The sequence below is a fragment of the Anabas testudineus genome, chromosome 8, assembly GCF_900324465.2.
Source record: "Anabas testudineus chromosome 8, fAnaTes1.2, whole genome shotgun sequence".
NCBI classification, from domain to species: domain Eukaryota; kingdom Metazoa; phylum Chordata; class Actinopteri; order Anabantiformes; family Anabantidae; genus Anabas; species Anabas testudineus.
Genome location: NC_046617.1, coordinates 480,951 through 499,381, shown reverse-complemented (window position 1 = coordinate 499,381; position 18,431 = coordinate 480,951). Strand labels below are relative to the sequence as shown.

At 39.4% G+C, this 18,431-nt stretch overlaps 1 protein-coding gene across 4 annotated transcripts in view; it reads right to left on the bottom strand.

Annotated features, from left to right (window-relative positions):
• Positions 1-18,431, bottom strand: part of rbfox1 (RNA binding fox-1 homolog 1) — a 122,289-nt gene that overhangs the window by 46,509 nt on the left and 57,349 nt on the right. For all 4 annotated transcript variants that reach the window (XM_026362334.1, XM_026362490.1, XM_026362580.1 and 1 more), the window contains exons 2-4: positions 16,906-17,205; positions 1,098-1,244; positions 794-847 (exon numbers count right to left, since the gene is read on the bottom strand). In XM_026362334.1, the coding sequence (XP_026218119.1) occupies positions 794-847; positions 1,098-1,244; positions 16,906-17,205 (501 nt within the window). The remainder of the gene's footprint in view (positions 1-793; positions 848-1,097; positions 1,245-16,905; positions 17,206-18,431) is intronic.

The following is an 18,431-nucleotide window of genomic DNA, read 5'->3' as shown; positions in this document are numbered from 1 at the left end:
TGTCCCTCATTAATGTGATATTATTTATTATTATTTAACATGTGAGTAGATCATTCAATTTTAGTTGTGCCCAAAACAAAGAGGAAGCTTTGAAATTGTGGAATGCATATCAGGCAGCCTAACTCACTTCCTGTTTTTAAATCTGGCCTTAAAACATATACTTTGCTTTGGCTTTTAACTCTGTTTGAGATGTTAGTTGTATACAAGTTTTTCCATCTGTTCTTTTATTCTTTTATGTGTTTTACTTGTCCTCATGTTTGTGTGCAGCACTTTGGCCAACTGTATTGTTTTTAAGTTGCTTTATAAATAAAATTGGATTGGACTGGATTAAATGACTATGCACATTGTGTTTTGCTGTAGTTCAGCATTAAACTATTTAGGCCTTTCTCAATAAGCATTCTTGCCTCTGTTTGTAAAAGTCATTCACTATGGTCCAAAGACAGCCCCAGTTCAAAATATACTACAAATTACTACTACAAATTAATATGTGATATTTGATCTTCCAGTGCTCTGAGAGAGGTGCAAGCAGGGCAAGGGTAGTTGGTTATATCAACAATTGACCTTGAGATATTGATTTTAGTTTTACTGTGAATATAGAACGATGAAATGTGCAATTTGGCAATATAATATAATAGACACAGATTGAATTGAAACTGTTCTTAGTTCAAGTTAATTTTAAACTAATTCAGGCAGAACTATCTATGTTCCTGGAATATGAATTTGTGCGTCGACTGCTTTTTCTAGACAACACGAGTTTGACACAAAAAAATTGTAAAACTGAAACACCATGTACCTTAGAACCACGCTCGTTAAAGATGATTTCCACATCTAAGATTTTGCCAAATTGCTATAAGAAAAAGAAAGAAGGAAATTCAGAGTTAGAGATTTTTAAATCTCCTGGAAAATGTTATTCATCATTAAAACAAAACAAACAAACAAACAAACAATTCAAACCAAACTATTCCTATATGTTATACATTCTTACTTGTATAGTATACGTAACATAACTTTAGGGTTAAGTTAGATTTTAAAATAAATAAATCAACCTAAGATGTCTTAAATGTAATTTATGCCATACACAGTACTGTTTTACTTACACCAAACATTTGCCTGAGATCTGGATCTCTGAACCTGAAGGGGATGTTGGAGACATGAAGTCTCTTGGGTTGAGCCTTACTGTCTGTGCTTTCAGGTGCAGTCTGTGTTGGTGGCTGACTGTCTGTTTGGGCGGCATCGTCTGTCTGCTGAAATACACAGTAAACAGGAAACAAATGAATAATGTATAAAGGAACTTGAAACAACTTCTTATGTTTACTTGTATATGTCTGTTTTTGGGAATCTCCTGTTATATAAAATGTCTCCATCTCTGTAATACAAAAACATTTTGTTTTGTATAGATTTGCTAAAATTCAAGGCTCCCTATCTGCATCCGTCCAATAGCAATTGGTTTTATTAAAAGACAGATGCAGTGCAGTGAATGTGTTTGTGATAGTAGCATAAATAGAGTCAGAACCTAAATACAAGAAAAAATACCTTAGAGACTTTAGCCCCTATTACCCAGAAATATTGCTGTATTGGTGAGAAGGTGACCCCCCTCTTTGAGATGTCTTTGTCTATTTAAACTGCAGTTTACAATGCCTCTGCAATGGTGCTTCAGTATGTTAAACACAGGTACCGGCACCCTAGCTTTAGGTGGGTGATGAGAAGCTGAAGAATGAAAGCTGCTGCTATGTGCAGATTTGCAGCAGGAACAAACTTCTCAATAAAGTTTGAGTTGGAGTAATACTGGGGTCTGGTTAATAATAATAATACACAACTGGTTGGGTTATGTCTCCAAATAAGTCTTCTTCTCTTTCGGCTTTTCCCATCAGGGGTCGCCACAGCGAATCATCCTTCTCCACCTAACTCTATCATGGGCATCTTCTACCCTAACACTAGCCAACCTCATGTCCTCTGTTATAACATCCATATATCTCCTCTTTGGTCGTCCTCTTGCCCTCCTGCCTGGCAGCTCCATCTCCAACATCCTTCTACCAATATACTCACTATCCCTCCTCTGAACATGTCCGAACCATCTCAGTCTGGCCTCTCTGACTTTGTCGCTAACACAGGCAACGTGAGCCGTCCCTCTGATGTACTTGTTCCTTATTCTGTCTAACCTGGTCACTCCTAAGGAGAACCTCAACATCTTCATCTCTGCTACCTCCATCTCAGCCTCTTGTCTCTTTCTCACTGCTACCGTCTCTAACCCATAGAGCAGAGCTGGTCTCACCACTGTCTTGTACACCTTTCCTTTGAGTCTTGCTGACACTCTTCTGTCACACAACACTCCTGACACTTTCCTCCACCCGCTCCAACCTGCCTGCACTCGCCTCTTCACCTCTTTTTCACACTCTCCATCACACTGAACTGTTGACGCCAAGTACTTAAACTCCTGCACCTTCTTTACCTCAGCCCCCTGTAACCTAACGCTTCTACCTTGATCCCTCTCGTTCAGACACATGTATTCTGTCTTACTACGACTGACTTTCATCCCTCTTCTTTCCAGAGCAAACCTCCACCTCTCCAGCTGTTCCTCCACCTGTTCTCTACTCACTCTGCAAATTACAATGTCATCCGCAAACATCATTGTCCAGGGTGATTCCTGTCTGACCTCATCTGTCAGCCTGTCCATCAGCATAGCAAACAAGAAGGGACTCAAAGCTGATCCTTGGTGTAGTCCCACCTCCACCTTGAACTCCTCTGTCTGGCCTACAGCACATCTCACCACCGTCATACTTCTCTCATACATGTCCTGAACTACTCTGACGTACTTCTCTGCCACTCCCGACGACCTCATACAGTACCACAGCTCCTCCCTCGGCACCCTGTCATACGCCTTCTCTAAATCTACAAAGACACAATGCAGCTCCTTCTGACCATCTCTGTACTTTTCCATCAACATTCTCAAAGCAAAAACAGCATCAGTGGTGCTCTTACGGGGCATGAAACCATACTGCTGCTCACAAATCTCCACCTTCTTCCTAAGCCTGGCTTCCACTACTCTTTCCCACAGCTTCATTGTGTGGCTCATCAACTTTATTCCTCTATAATTGCTGCAGTTCTGCGTGTCACCCTTGTTCTTAAAGATCGGAACCAGAACACTTCTCCTCCATTCCTCAGGCATCTTCTCACTCTCTAGAAGCCTATTGAACAAACTGGTTAGAAACTCCACTGCTGTCTCTCCTAAGCACATCCACACCTCCACAGGTACGTCATCAGGACCAACAGCCTTTCCACTCTTCATCCTTTTCAAAGCCTTCCTAACCTCATCCTTTCCAATCTCTTCTATTTCCTGCTCCACAACATCAACATCTTCCTCTCTTCTTTACCTGTCATTTTCCTCATTCATCAGATCCTCAAAATACTCCTTCCATCTTTTCTGCACACTCTCCTGGGTTGTTAGCACCTTTCCATCTCTGTCCTTAATCACCCTTACCTGTTGCACATCCTTCCCATCTCTATCTCTCTGTCTGGCTAGCCTGTACAAGTCCTTCTCTCCTTCCTTTGTGTCTAACCTGTCATACAGCTCATCGTAAGCTTTCTGTTTGGTCTTTGCCACCTCCCTCTTCACTCTACGCTGCGCTTCCTTGTACTCCTGTCTACTTTCCTCAGTCCTTTCTACATCCCACTTCCTTCTAGCTAACCTCTTCCTCTGGACACATTCCTGTACTTCCTCATTCCACCACCAAGTGTCTTTACCTTCTTTCCTCTTTCCAGATGACACATCTAGCACCTTCCTACCTGTTTCCCTGATAACCTCTGCTGTAGTTTCCCAGTCATCTGGAAGCTCATCCTGACCACCCAGAACCTGTCTCAACTTCTGCCTGAATTCCTCACAAGTTTCTTCATTCTTTAGCTTCCACCACTTGGTCTTCTTCTCTGCCTTCCCTCTCTTCTTCTTCCTGACCTCCAGAGTCATCTTACACACCACCATGCGGTGCTGTCTGGCTACACTCTCTCCTACCATCACTTTGCAGTCACTAACCTCTCTCAAATGACCTCGTCTACATAGGATGTAGTCCACCTGTGTACTTCTACCTCCACTTCTGTATGTCACTCTATGTTCCTCTCGCTTCTGGAAGTAAGTGTTGACTACAGCCATTTCCATCCTCTTAGCAAAGTCCACCACCATCTGTCCTTCCAGATTCCTTTCCTTCACACCAAACCTGCCCATCACCTCCTCATCACCTCTGTTGCCCTCACCAACATGCCCATTGAAGTCTGCTCCAACAACAACTCTCTCTCCTCTGGGGATACTCTCTATGACCTAATCAAACTCACTCCAGAATCTCTCCTTCTCTTCTAACTCACAGCCAACCTGTGGAGCATACCCACTGACTACATTCATCATCACCCCTTCAATTTCTAGCTTTATGCTCATCACTCTGTCTGAGACTCTTTTCACCTCTAGAACACTGTTTACAAACTCCCCCTTCAGAATCACTCCTACCCCGTTTCTCTTCCTATCAACACCATGGTAGAACAGTTTGTATCCTCCTCCGATACTACGTGCCTTGCTGCCCTTCCACCTTGTCTCCTGCACACACAGAACATCTACCTTCCTTCTCTCCATCATGTCTGCCAGCTCTCTGCCTTTCCCTGTCATCGTACCAACGTTAAGAGTCCCTATTCTCAAATCTATGTTCCTGCCTTTTCCCTTCTCTCTCTGACCACGAACTCTTCTGCCTCCCCTCTTTCTTCGACCAACAGTAGTCAAATTTCCACCAGCACCCTGTAGGTTAACAGCATCGGTGGCGGTCGTTGTTAACCCGGGCCTCGACCGATCCGGTATGAAAGTCTTGTGAATGATTCGCATGGTTATTTTGGCAATTTTTACGCCGGATGCCCTTCCTGACGCAACCCTCTCTATTTATCCGGGCTTGGGACCGGCACAGAAGTCACTGGCTTGCAACCCCTATGGCTAGATTATATGTCTCCAAATAAGTGATAGTCGTAAATCTTGTTTCTCCTCTGCAACAACTGCAGTAGATGGTCTCCCAATAAGACATTACCAAAATGTCACACCCCTTCCCTGTAAGACCTGACACCATCTTGACGTCACACAGACGGTAAACTTGCCTTGCCTCTGACACTACCTCTTGAGGCGGCTTAAAGTTGTTAATGTTTTATACAGCACAGTGAGACTGTGTATTGGTGCAGTAAATGCACCCTGAAGAGACAGTGTCTCCGTCAACTGGAAAAAGGTTCTGTGGGATGAGACAGCAGCAACACAAAAGAAAAACGAGACGTATTGATATTACGCAAGATCTAGCAGCTTATAAAAACCGTGATACGTTCATGTAGTGTTTAGATGCACAAACACTTGTAGAAAGGAGGTTAGTTGGTTTAATAAAGCAAAGGACTTTTTCACAGGAGACCAGAACTTTACTCCTGCATGAAAGATGTCTGTTATTGTAACTTCAACCACAGTGTTGTCACATATGTGACACTGCATCATTTTCTGTCATGTAATGTTAAGAAATCACTTACTTTAAGCCAAACCACAACATTATATTGAACTTAACTAAGTAAGGCACAACCCAACTAAACAATTCACAAATCCGTAGCTTAAAGCAGAAATCACGTAAGCTGGAAAGGAGGTGGCGTTCCACCAATTTAGATGAATATTGCTAGCCTGGAAAGATAATTTAATAATATATAAAAAAGCCCTCCGTAAAGCTAGAACTTCATATTACTCCTCAATAATAGAGGCAAATAAGAACAACCCCAGATTTTTTTTCAGCACTGTAGCCAGCCTGACAAAGAGTCATAGCTCGGTTGAGCCTAGTTTTCCGTCAACTCTCAGCAGCAATGATTTTATGAATTTCTTTACCAATAAAATCATAACTATTAGAGAAAAAATTGATCAGATCCTCCCTGCATACAGCATGGATTGTACAACAACTCTAGATTCATCTGCAAGACCACACTTGCACTTAGACTGCTTCTTCCCCATAGATCATTCTGAATTAATTTCAGTAATTAATACCTCTGAACCATCAACATGTCTCTTAGATCCCATCCCGACTAGACTCCTCAAAGATGTCTTACCTTTGATCAGCACGTCCATATTAGATCAGATCAATCTATCTTTACAAATAGGCTACGTACCACAGGCTTTTAAGGTTGCTGTAGTCAAGCCCCTGCTCAAAAAACCTACTCTGGACTCAGGGGTCTTAGCGAATTATAGACTAACATCCAATCTGCCCTTTATCTCTAAAATCCTTGAAAAGGTAGTGTCTAAGCAATTGTACCACCACCTGCATAGCAATAACTTGTATGAAGATTTTCAGTCAGGATTTAGAGTACATCATAGTACAGAAACAGTACTGGTAAAGGTTACTAGTGAATGAATGAATGAAAACTCTCAGAGACATTATGTCTAATCACGTTCTCACCCTTGATGACTTAGTACTTGCCTCAAGTAATACTGTAAGAAATCTCTGAGTTATCTTTGATCATGGTATCTCCTTTACTTCATACATCAAAGATATCTCTAGAACTGCCTTTTTTCACCTAAGAAACATTGCTAAAATTAGCAGCATCCTGTCCCAAAGTGATGCTGAAAAACTAGTCCATGAATTTGTTACTTCCAGACTGGACTATTGTAATTCCTTATTAATAGGATGCCCTAATAACTCATTAAAAAGCCTCCAGTTAATCCAAAATGCTGCAGCCAGAGTTCTGACTGGAATTAGCAAGAGAGATCATATTTCTCCTACGTTAGCTTCTCTCCATTGGCTCCCTGTAAAATCCAGAATTGAATTTAAAATTCTTCTCCTCCTCTTAATAATCAGGCTCGATCTTATCTTAAAGATCTTATAGTTCCATATCTTCCAAGCAGAACTCTATGTTCTCAGACTGCAGGTTTACTTGTGGTTCCTAGAGTTTCCAAATGTAGAATGGGAGGCAGAGCCTTTAGCTACCAAGCCCCTCTCCTGTGGAACCAGCTCCCAGTTCAGGTTCTGGAGGCAGACACCCTCTCTACATTTAAGACTAGACTTAAAACTTTCCTTTTTTATAAAGCTTATAGTTAGAGATGGATCAGGTGACTCTGAACCATCTCTTAGTTATGCTGATATAGCTTAGTCTGCTGGGGGACCTCTACTGATAAACTGAACTCCTCTCCTCTCTCCTTTCTCCTGTATCCATTCAAATGCCACCATTGCATGTCATTAACTTTGTGTCTTCTCTCTCCTGTACTTGTGTTTCCTCCTCTCTGTCTCCCTCTCTCTGTACTTTTCTGCAGGTATCCTCGCCCTGGAGCTGTACATCTCCAGAATCCAGTTCACCTGCCCAATGTTCTTGCTGCTGGTTGTTGTCTTATTGCCTGCTGTTCTTTTCTCTCTTCTCTTTCCACTCACCCCAACCGGTCGAGGCTGATGGCCACCCACTATGAGCCTGGTTCTGCTGGAGGTGTCTTCCTCTAAAGGGAGTTTTTCCTCTTCACTGTTGCCCAAAGCTTGCTCAAATGGGATTGTTGGGTTTTCTCTATAATTTTTGTATAAATATTTTCTGTAAGGTCTTAAACCTTACACTGTAAAGTGCCTTGAGATAACTTCTGTTGTAAATTGGCGCTATACGAATAAAACTGAATTGAATTGAATTGAACTAAACCAGTTTGTTTGCACAGTTGTAGTCCAGCATTTCTGAGTGTTACACCACACCACACCACACCATTTTGGTGTAGTGTGGTGTTAAATACTACCCCTAAAATAACTGCCAGTCACAACATAGATCAGCTTCTCAGTCTATCTATCCTGCAGACCTATTGTATTAGATTGCATTAAATTGCATAGCTGTGACAAATAGTAGCCAGGGAGTGAATGTAAACATGGAGATAGTTATTCTTGACAGGTAACAATGTTTAAAGTGTAGGCTGCTACGATACTCTTTAATCAGGTCAGTTCTCACCTAACAATATTCTTGTGAGGGCACAGTGTCAGACCTCAGGCAGGGCCTGATCTGTACAGCCCATGAATTTGAAAGAATATATTAATGTTGCATGAAACAAAATGTTTGAACCAGAAAGAGATCAAATTTGCAAACACTCAGACATAATAGATGCTTATGCACGCATATACAGAGTACCAGCATCAGTTTGTGTTTGTCCTTTAGCTCCCAGTATGAGTGAAATCAATGGCTGTTAAACATAAGAGAGGACTCCACAGTCTCCTGTTTTGCTATGCGTAGTGTGTTACAAAAACTGTGTGTCCCATTGCTGGCTTTACAGTCCACCAAAACTTGTCTCATAATTGAAGACCTTTCTGACATGTCAAAAAGGTGTTGCTCCAAAGAGGTGTTGATTATTCTAAAGCATTCTAAAGCATCTACATAGCATGGAAACTGTTGTCATTACCATGTGTAACTTACTCAAATCATGATCCTACAAGAAAATTAATGTTTTCCATTACACCCTTCTGTTTCTCATACTCACAGTTCCAGGCTCCAAGCCAGCTAAAAATATAACCTGCATGTGTGTATTTGTGTGCGTGTGTGAGAGCTTAAAAAGAAGCAGCATAAGGGCAGCAGACTGTGTATCTCCCATGCAACGCCTCAGTATATACCAGCACATATGAAAAGAAGTGTACACACGCACAGCAGCAACCTGCCATCTGTGTGGAGCTTCTCATCACAGCGACATCCGCCTACACCCGCAGAAGACAATGCCACTGATCTTTTGGCATTAGTAATGGATATATGTATCAAGGCCATGCTGACTGTATCAGAAATATTAGAAGATGTCAAACGAGTTGATGGCTAACATCTCAGAGAAAGAAAAAACACACAATCATTTTCATGTTCAGAAACATGGCAATACATGCATACACAGCACATACAGTCAAACGACTCAGAGAGGCCAAGAGATGCTGATTACCACACAAAGCCATATAACAATATGCAAATAAGTTCATTCATTGTCTTTTATAATAATTAATCAATATTATTTTCTAGTACCAGCAGGCACACTCATACATTTAAGTTAAATGGTCTGCACTTATATAGTGCTTTTCTACCTAACTGCTTCTCAAAGCACTTTTCACTGCATTTCATTCACCCATTCACACACAGAAGCACACACACCGATGGCAGAGCTGCTATGCAGCCGACCTGACCAGGGGCAACTTAGGGTTCAGTATATTGCCCAAGGACACTTTGGCCAGTGACATGACAGCTGGGAATAGAACCACCAATCCTATGATTGGCAGACAACTGCTCTACCTGTTGAGCCACAGCCACCCCTTACTGGTTACTGTAAGTTACTGTATGTAACATTTATTTTGACATCCTTAAAGTGGCTAAGCCTAACCGTGAAGTCACAGGATGTTGTGCAGGCAGGTACTGAGTGATTAAAATGCTGATCACAGATTTGTATTAATGGTATATGGAATGAGCATGTCCATCAATGAGCCCAATAACAAACGAAAAATTGCAATTCCAAAAACCAAAATAAACAACAAACAAAAAACAAATACATACAAAGTCGTAGTAGTGACAGCGTGCAACACTGTGCTTCAGCAGTAAAAAACAGTTTGATTCATCTGTCTAACAATGCCTGAAGGAAGGTTCCTACCTATATAAACACCTGTCTCTGCCAAATGACGCCAACAAACCAGCATGTGATATGCATATCAATTAATTCTTAAAACAGTGAAATGGCTCCTGCAATCCGTGACACTGTTCTTTTTAAGCTGTTCCACACACTGTTTAATTTTTTGACTTTTTCATGTAGTTCACTCAAATACATAAAAAGAAGGGAGCACGTTTTGTTGTTTTGTAGTGCGGTCATGTAGAACATTTCTACACCCACTATTACACAGAACAAGTTCTAATCCATTGGAGGGTGGATGGAAAGTTAGTTCATAGGAGAGACGATAAGGAAAAAGTTCTGCTTTAAACCCCCGGCAGAACCAGGATCAGAGTGGGTGGCCATCTGCCTTGACCACTTGGGGTGAGTGGAAAGAGGAAAGAAAACAGAATAGCATCATGGCTTCTTCTATTACAACCATCATTCTAAAAAGTTGGCTGCTACGTAAAATCTACATAATTACAGAATGCAATGGTTTAAGAAATCCATATTTTATTCACAATAGGAAAATATATCAAATCTATAAAGGGAGACAAAAAAAAATACATACATGCATTTAGTTTAGAAGGGTTGGTGCAGGCAAGGTAAGAATGTCCCACCTAAAAGAACAGTAGGCTACAGTAGTATTTGAGTGGCTCTGACCTGGTTGTAAAGTCAAAAATATTCTGTAGCAGCTTGTAGGATGTAGCCAAGCCATAGGGGGGCCATGTTAGACTGATGATAACATATTTCAGGAAAACAAAACTTTGCTGTTTTGATACAGTATGTGTGACAACAGTTAAACATGACAGAATCAGTAGTGTTTTATTATTATGGCTTAACATAGAAAAACATACAAGAACGTCTTGAGGTGGATCTGGAATCAAACTCAGTGTGCTGGTGTGAAAGTCCTGTAAACGAATCTATCTTCATTTGTTTTGACTGGTTCTCATTTCTCAATTTAACTGTTGCGTCATTCTATCATTACATAACTTACTTCTTAGATCCAACAATCAATACAATTAATACATTTTAGTGGAATAAACAAGTATAAAATATGAATTTAATTGTAACTCACAGACACGGAGATGTCCACCAGCTAGTCTGAGAAAAGCAATACAATATAAATACAGGAGTATGACGGCAGCTGTGTGATAAAATGTGTGTATGTTTTTGAAGACAGGGTTGAGACATGGTTTCCGAAATGTTAAACTAAAAGTTGCTCACAACTCCTTTATTTTAATTTGGCCTCTTTATAGCCATGTAAAAATAATGTAAATAAAAATACTAAATATAAAACCATATCCACACACAGCAATACTAATTATTTACAGCAGTTCAAATCCTGAACACAGTATTTTTCTTTCAGTTTCTCAATGTGCAGGCATAATATGGGCTACAACTTGAATATGCAGTGATGTGATTGTAAGCTGAACTCCACCTACAGACCATATACTGTACCACATGCCGCGCTGTAGCACAAATGATGAGGAGCTTGGTAAAAGTGGCCAGTAAATGAAATGGAGACTGACAATTTTAAATGTTACATCTGTATATGATACAGATGTAAATACTGCCAAATGTTACAGTCTCTTTTTTTCTTTTTTTTTTTCTTTGCTGCTTACATTATGTTTTGGGGTTTGAATTCAGTGTTGGGACACAATTTGAAGCATGAGAAATGCAGATGCAGAGTCTTAAGGCACAGACATGGTTAAAAAGATGAGGGAAACAAAGGAGAAATAAAACTGAGAGAGGTAGGTTTGATATGTGGTTAAAGGAGTGCGACAGAGAGACTGAGTGAGAGGGAGACCTGATGAGACTTCCAGATGAACAGAATGCTGTCTTCTTGCTGCCAACATGCTTTCCTTCTGTCTCACTCTCCTCTGATAGAATAACTTGGAGGTTCCAGCTAAAAAAATATAACACAACTCTCCTAGCACAGAAAAAAAAAGAAAGTTCCCAAAAAGTATTAATGAAAAATGAAATGAGAGCTTGGTCCAGCTTTGAATTTCATTTTTAATCATTACCAGCTTCAACCTTTAACCTCTCACGTAATACAATTTGGCTGCAGTACTTGCAGTTGGATTCAGGTCCTTTCACATCATCTGTTGTGATTGAAACATTTAGTTACCTTACTCATTCTGCCTATGCATGGAAAACTGACCTTTGGTATTAAGCACATGGCTGAAGAAGATAATGTATTGTGTGTGGTTGATGATCATTTTATCTTAAACAAATACTTATTAAGGGAATTCCAATACAAGACAGACAAAACTAATGCTGTGTGAAGTCCCCATGGTCTAAAGTTACTGAAAACACCAGCTAAAGAGTGAAGAAACCAAAAGTCCTCGAAACTAAAGGCCTATAAAAGTCCTTTGTACCACACTGAACTTGAAAAATTGGTCTAATGTGGGAAAGGCCTAGGTTTTGTGACCCAACCAACCATTCTTAACTCTTCCCTCCTCACTACTATGTCACTGTCAATTACAGAATCCTGACTCAGCAAAAATAATTGCTGAACAAAATCATCCAAAGTCCAACATTGTCATCACAATGTCCATGTGTACTGTACATGTGTTTACACTGTAAAGTGCCTAGAGATGGCATCTGTTGTGATTTGGGGCTATAAAAATAAAATCGAATTGAATTGAAATATTCATAATCATTGAATACCATTAACTTTGTGTCTTCTCTCTCCTGTAGTTGTGTTTCCTCCTCTCTATCTCCCTCCCTCTGTACATTTGCAGTTACTGGTCCTACCACCTGCCCAGTGTTTTTACTGCTTCTTGCTGTTCTTTTGTTTCCTGCTGCTCTGTTATCTCTCTTCTTTACACTCACCTCAACTGGTTGAGGCAGATGGCCGGCCCACCCTGAGCCTGGAGTGCTGCCCAAGTGGGATTGTTAGGTATGCTTATGTTTCTATATAGTTATATTTTATATTGTGTAATGCCTTAACCTTTACTTTGTTGTTGTGATTTGATGCTATGTAAATTAACAGAATTGAAAGTGATTTGAAATTTATAGGACTTACAAATCATATTATTATCTTAACCTACAGTGTCTGTAACAGCAACCAAACTCTTTTGGAAATGGTTTTAAACATAAGTACAATATAGTATGAAGGTAATGATTACATGCAAAAATAACCTTATGTACAATTTTCCCAAATGATAGATATATTTTAACATTATATTACATTTTTGGGATTATAATTATTAATGCCTAAACATCACCAATGTTTCATCTAATGAAGATGGACCTAATCTCATCTGGATCTATAAGATAAATGTAGGGCAGTAAAAAGAAACATTTAATTCAACATGTAGTGGCATAGAGTAATAACTTAGATTCTCAAGTAAAGAAGCGAGCTACCTGAGTAAATGCGCTTAGTTATACTCCACCACAGGCAGTATACCTTATCTTCACCCCGTTTGTGCTCACCTCAGCACAATTTTTCCTCATGTACCCTGGCTGAAAATTATGAGTGCAACAGTTGTTCTATAAGCAGACACTTTAATAATTATAGGTTCAAAACCATAATTATTACAAAAAGTGAAAATTTAGCACTTTAAGTAAAAAACTGTTTTACTATGTGTCACAGTTCATCATGTCTTCCCCATTAAATGTTGACCTTTGTCCATAATCATGGTAACTACCTTATTTCCTGCAACACACTTGATCACACTTACAGTATGATACAGTACCGGTACATAGAGTTCTGGTACAATGTTGAATTCATTAGAGAGTATTGCTTTAATACTACGCTAGAGGCTGTCATATCGCAATCTAATCTTTGTCTAATGTCTCTCTTGCTTCAAACATGCTTAATTATGTAAACAATTACAATGTATTTGTGTAATTGGATGTCAGAGCAGATAGCTATTTACCAAAGTACTGAAGGTTTTTTTTTTAAATACATTCCAATAAACATGTTCCTTGCTGCCATTCATTTTTCAAAGGAAGTTATTATTTCACTAAGATCAATATTTCATGTGTGACCTAGGTTTGAAGCCCAGCCGAGACAGAAAAAGAAAACTAAGCATATTTGGTGATGCTGAGGAATTGCAATATTACTATGTAAAATAATACCCACTTTATGGACAGTTGTGTCATAGATATTTATGATAATGAACTGAATTATTCAGTAATTCAGAAAATAAAGATCTAGCAGGAATTTGATTTGGAATTTATATATTCAGTTTTATTTGTATAGCGCTTTTTACAATTGACATGTTATATGTATATATATATATATATATAACATAATAAAAAATATAAAAACTGGATGAATGCTATTACAATGTTCTTGCTGCTTATTGTTGTTTTTGTGCCTGCTGTTCTTTTCTCACTTCTCTTTCCACTCACCCCAACCGGTCGAGGCAGATGGCCGCCCATTATGAGCCTGGTTCTGCTGGAGGTTTCTTCCTCTAAAGGGAGTTATTCCTCTCTACTGTTGCCTAAAGCTTGCTCAAATGGGATTGTTGGGTTTTCTGTATCAATTTTCGTATAATTATTCTCTGTAAGGTCCTAAACCTTACACTATAAAGTGCCTTGAGATAACTTCTGTTGTGAATTGGTGCTATACAAATAAAACTGAAGTGAATTGAATTGAATTGAATTGAATTGAACTGAACTGAATTGAATTGAATTGAATTGAATTGAATTGAATTGAATTGAATTGAATTGAATTGAATTGAATTGAATTGAATTGAATTGAATTGAAGTGAAGTGAATTGAATTATTAGAAGAGTAACTCAAAACTAGCCTCAGATCACACGCGATTGTCTTTTGGAAACTTGATTGTTGGAGTCATAATGAGATACCACTTCAGAAATAACACATGTTATACAATACTGTACTGTACTCTGATCCAAACTGGAAAAATCAAAAACCAGTCCTGTTTGTTATTGTGTACCGTCCTCCTGTCCCTTACTCAGAGTTTTTAACTGAATTCTCAGAGTTTCTATCTGACTTAGTTTTTAGTGCAGATAAAGTCATTATAGTGGGTGACTTTAATATCCGTGTAGATGTTGATGATAACTGCCTCAACATTGCATTTAATTCACTATGAGACTCCATTGGTTTTACCCAAAATGTAAATAAAGCCACTCACTGTTTTAATCACACCCTTGATCCTATTCTGACATACAGTGTTGAAATTGATAATTTAATAGTTTTTCCCCAAAACCCTTTTTTATCGGACCATTGTTAAATAACATTTGAATTTACTGTATTGAACTTTACTTCACCTAAAAACAAAATTCACTACAGTAGATGTTTATCTGAAAACACTGTTGACAAAATTAAAGAACTCAAATCAGTATTTCATGTGTGATTCCATCTTTTATTTCAGAGCCATGTACCAACACAGTGGAGGGCAGTGTACTTAACTTTAGTCCAGTACAAGTTGATTATCTTATTGATAATACTGCAGCCTCACTCCCAATAATACTGGATACTGTTGTCTGTTTTCTGTGCTTCCTCCTTTCTGTCTTTCTCTCGCTGTACTCCTCGACAGGTATCCTCGGCCTTGAAGCTGTATATTGCTAGAATGCAGTTACTGGCCCTACCAATCTGCCTAGTATTTTCACTGCTTGTTGTTGTTGTTTTTTTTTTGCTATTACTATTCTTTTTCTCTCTCCTCTTTCCACTCACCCCAACCGGTCGAGGAAGATGGCCACCGACCCTGAACTTGGTTCTGCTAGAGGTCTCTTCCATTAAAGGGAGTTTTTCCTTTCCACTGTTGCCTAATGCCTGTTTAAGTGGAGTTGTTAGGTTTTTTATATTATTCTGTTTACAGTTATATTTTGGTCTTAAAAGGTCTTAAACATATAAAGTGCCTTCTGTTGTGATGTGGCACTATACAAATAAAATTGAATTAAAATAAAATTGCACTTCTGGATCAAGCTCTAGTCCTGCAACTGCTGGCCTCCAGGTTGTGGTCAAGTCCTTCAAACCTCTATCTCCAGGTCACAGCCCAGTTTTACTGCCTCTGTCATAATCCAGTCCAACCATCCCATTCAAGTGCCAATCAAAGCTATTTCCCTACCATCATGATCCAGTACTACAACTTAATTGAAATACACATTATCGGTACTTGTCCTATTAATCAAAGCTGTTTCCCTACCATCATGATCCAGTACTACAACTTAAGTGAAATACACATTATCGGTACTTGTCCTATTAATATCTTAAAAGTTTGCCACAAATTTATAAGAACTGGAATAAACTGCTACTGCTCACCCCGCCAGCCCACCTTTACTGTTCTTAACTTTATGAGAGGCTCCACTGGTCTCTAATGAGAACCTGTTACACTGGTCCTCAAAGGCGGCATAACTGTGCCAAACTGTTAAATATAAAATATACCAATGCGTCATGGGGGGTCCGTGCAGACCATCCTTTAAATTGCTTTGAAAGGTAGTGTCTGAGTCTACATGAGTTTGCCCTAACACCTGTGTGAAAGAGCCGAGGCTTGGGAGATAAAATTTTGGATTTGGTTTCATTGGAGCAATGTGTGGCGATCAGGCATGGCACTGAGAAATTGGGGGAGACTCACAAAGCACTGCTACAATGTATAAGTAGCTGGATGAAGGCAGTAGAAGAAGGTGGTCAGTTATTTGTTATTTGTTTTCCTCCAGCTTTTAATATGTCATGTCATGAACATGTCGCTGTGGGAAACTGAATTGGTGTAATTCTCATGCTTATGTTGCACTCAATGCACATCAATGATGTTTGTCTTTAAATACTTTCTAAAATGTGCAAATCTAGCACATTGGATGTGGTGGCATTAATGGTGGATGATGGTTCATTCCCCAGTTATGTTTTGAATGCACTGTAAGTCGATGTGCACGTCATACGTCACAATAATGTCACACCATCAACACCAGGGTGCTGGTACTTGTGTAAAAAACACACTGGTACCTTTTTATGGTAGCATACAAGCGCAAGTACAGTGAAAATAGGCAAAGGTGTCTTAAAGAGGGGGACACCTTCTCCCCAAAACAGCAGCGTGTAGAAAGTGGTATAGATAACCTTTGATGAGGTCTCAATAGGAATTGTGAAAGTAGCGTTGCTTCCTGTCTAATTTGTGAAATGTATCATTTGAAAGATACTTAAAGCCTATTTGCATATGCACAAATACAAAGAAAGAAACAAAGTAAATACTGGAATGTCTTAGACTAAAATATTAAATAAATGTATTGGGGCAGAATTAATCATTTATAAAACAAGCATATAAAAACTCTAAAACCCAGCAATCCCCAACATAAACACCAGCTTCTCCGATGATGCCTTACTGTGGCTGTGCCAGTGACCGTCTGACATCCAGAGTCTGACCCACTCTGCTCACTGTGACTCTGCGAGGTCTGGTACATGTTGAGTGGATGCTCACTGATCGATGCCTGGACCCCAGTGTAGTCCTGTGGTGCGGCGGGGTGCTGGTGTGGATGTGGATGTTGGTGGGAGTGTGGATGTGAATGGGGGTGTGAGGCCGTGAATTCAGTTGGAATGCTGTTCTGAGAAGGGGGTGCAAACTGGGCTGATGTATAAGCCTGGGCCATGGATGGGTCAGGGGGTGCCGGTGTGTCCTGGTTACCCTGTATGGATAAAGACAGGCACATTTTATTTATTTTAACACTCCATCAACCTGAAACAACACCAAAGTTTTTGGATTGACCTGTTTGAATATCAAGTCACTCCCTTCTAAAATCAAATGACAAGGATTTGTGCAAGTTTGCTGTGGATGGTAAATGATGTCGATTTTGTAGTGGAAAACCTAAACGCTGCCAAGCAGAACAGTGTGAAAAGTTGCTACAGTTTTCCTGGATTTGTCCAGGCCAAATTATATACAGACCACACCTTACCCCCAATAGCCGCCTACTTTGAGCCTGGTTTCCTCTAAAGGGAGTTTTTCCTCTCAACTGTTGCTTAAAGCTTACTCAAATAGGACTATTGGGTTTTCTATGTATTTTTCTATACAATTATACTCTGTAAGGTCTTAAACCTTGCACTGTAAAATACCTTGAGATGACTTCTTTTGTGAATTGGTGATATACAAATAAAACTGAATTTAATTTAATTGAACCTTAAAGTGATCAAGCTCAAACTATTATCTGCCGTTAGGCAGGTGTAAATGACATCAGGTTAAATGATCCTAAAGTTTGAATAATCCTGCTACCTCATGCTAATCATCAATAAGTGACAGACAAGCTCTACAAAGCAAAAATAAGCTGATTTTATATGACAACATCACTTCAGGAGAATCCTGGTCCCTGAAGAGTCTAGTCTAGTGACAGCAATATTTTCTGCCAGCTCTGATTATCTTCTTACAGTTAATTTAAGCCTAGTTAGCAACACTTATGAAAATCAGCCTGGATGCCTTTACTGTAGCTGTTTCTCTCACATGAGCCTATATTGTTATTCCATGCTTGTTGACCATCTCCATCCAACCTATTTGCATATTCTAATGTGGACAGAATCTAGAATAAATACCAAGAATCAATGATCAGATAAAATGATCCACATACAAATCAAATGTCCATACTTGGGTGTGTGATATACATTGGCCGGATTCACCTGATATAAATGACATGTCTTGGTGTTCTAAGTTTGGCTTTAAACAATCTTGTGCTGTTCATTCAAAGCTACGGATGATCTCTACTGCAAAGGAAAAATTAACAGAACTGATTCAGCAGCATCACTTCCCTTTACCTAGTTACATGCTTGTACAACTCAACATACTATGTCTGCCTACCTAATTTTCAATTTGATATGACAAGTTGAGTATTAGGCAGTGAAGTAGCCCCTGTTCTCAACACCTTTA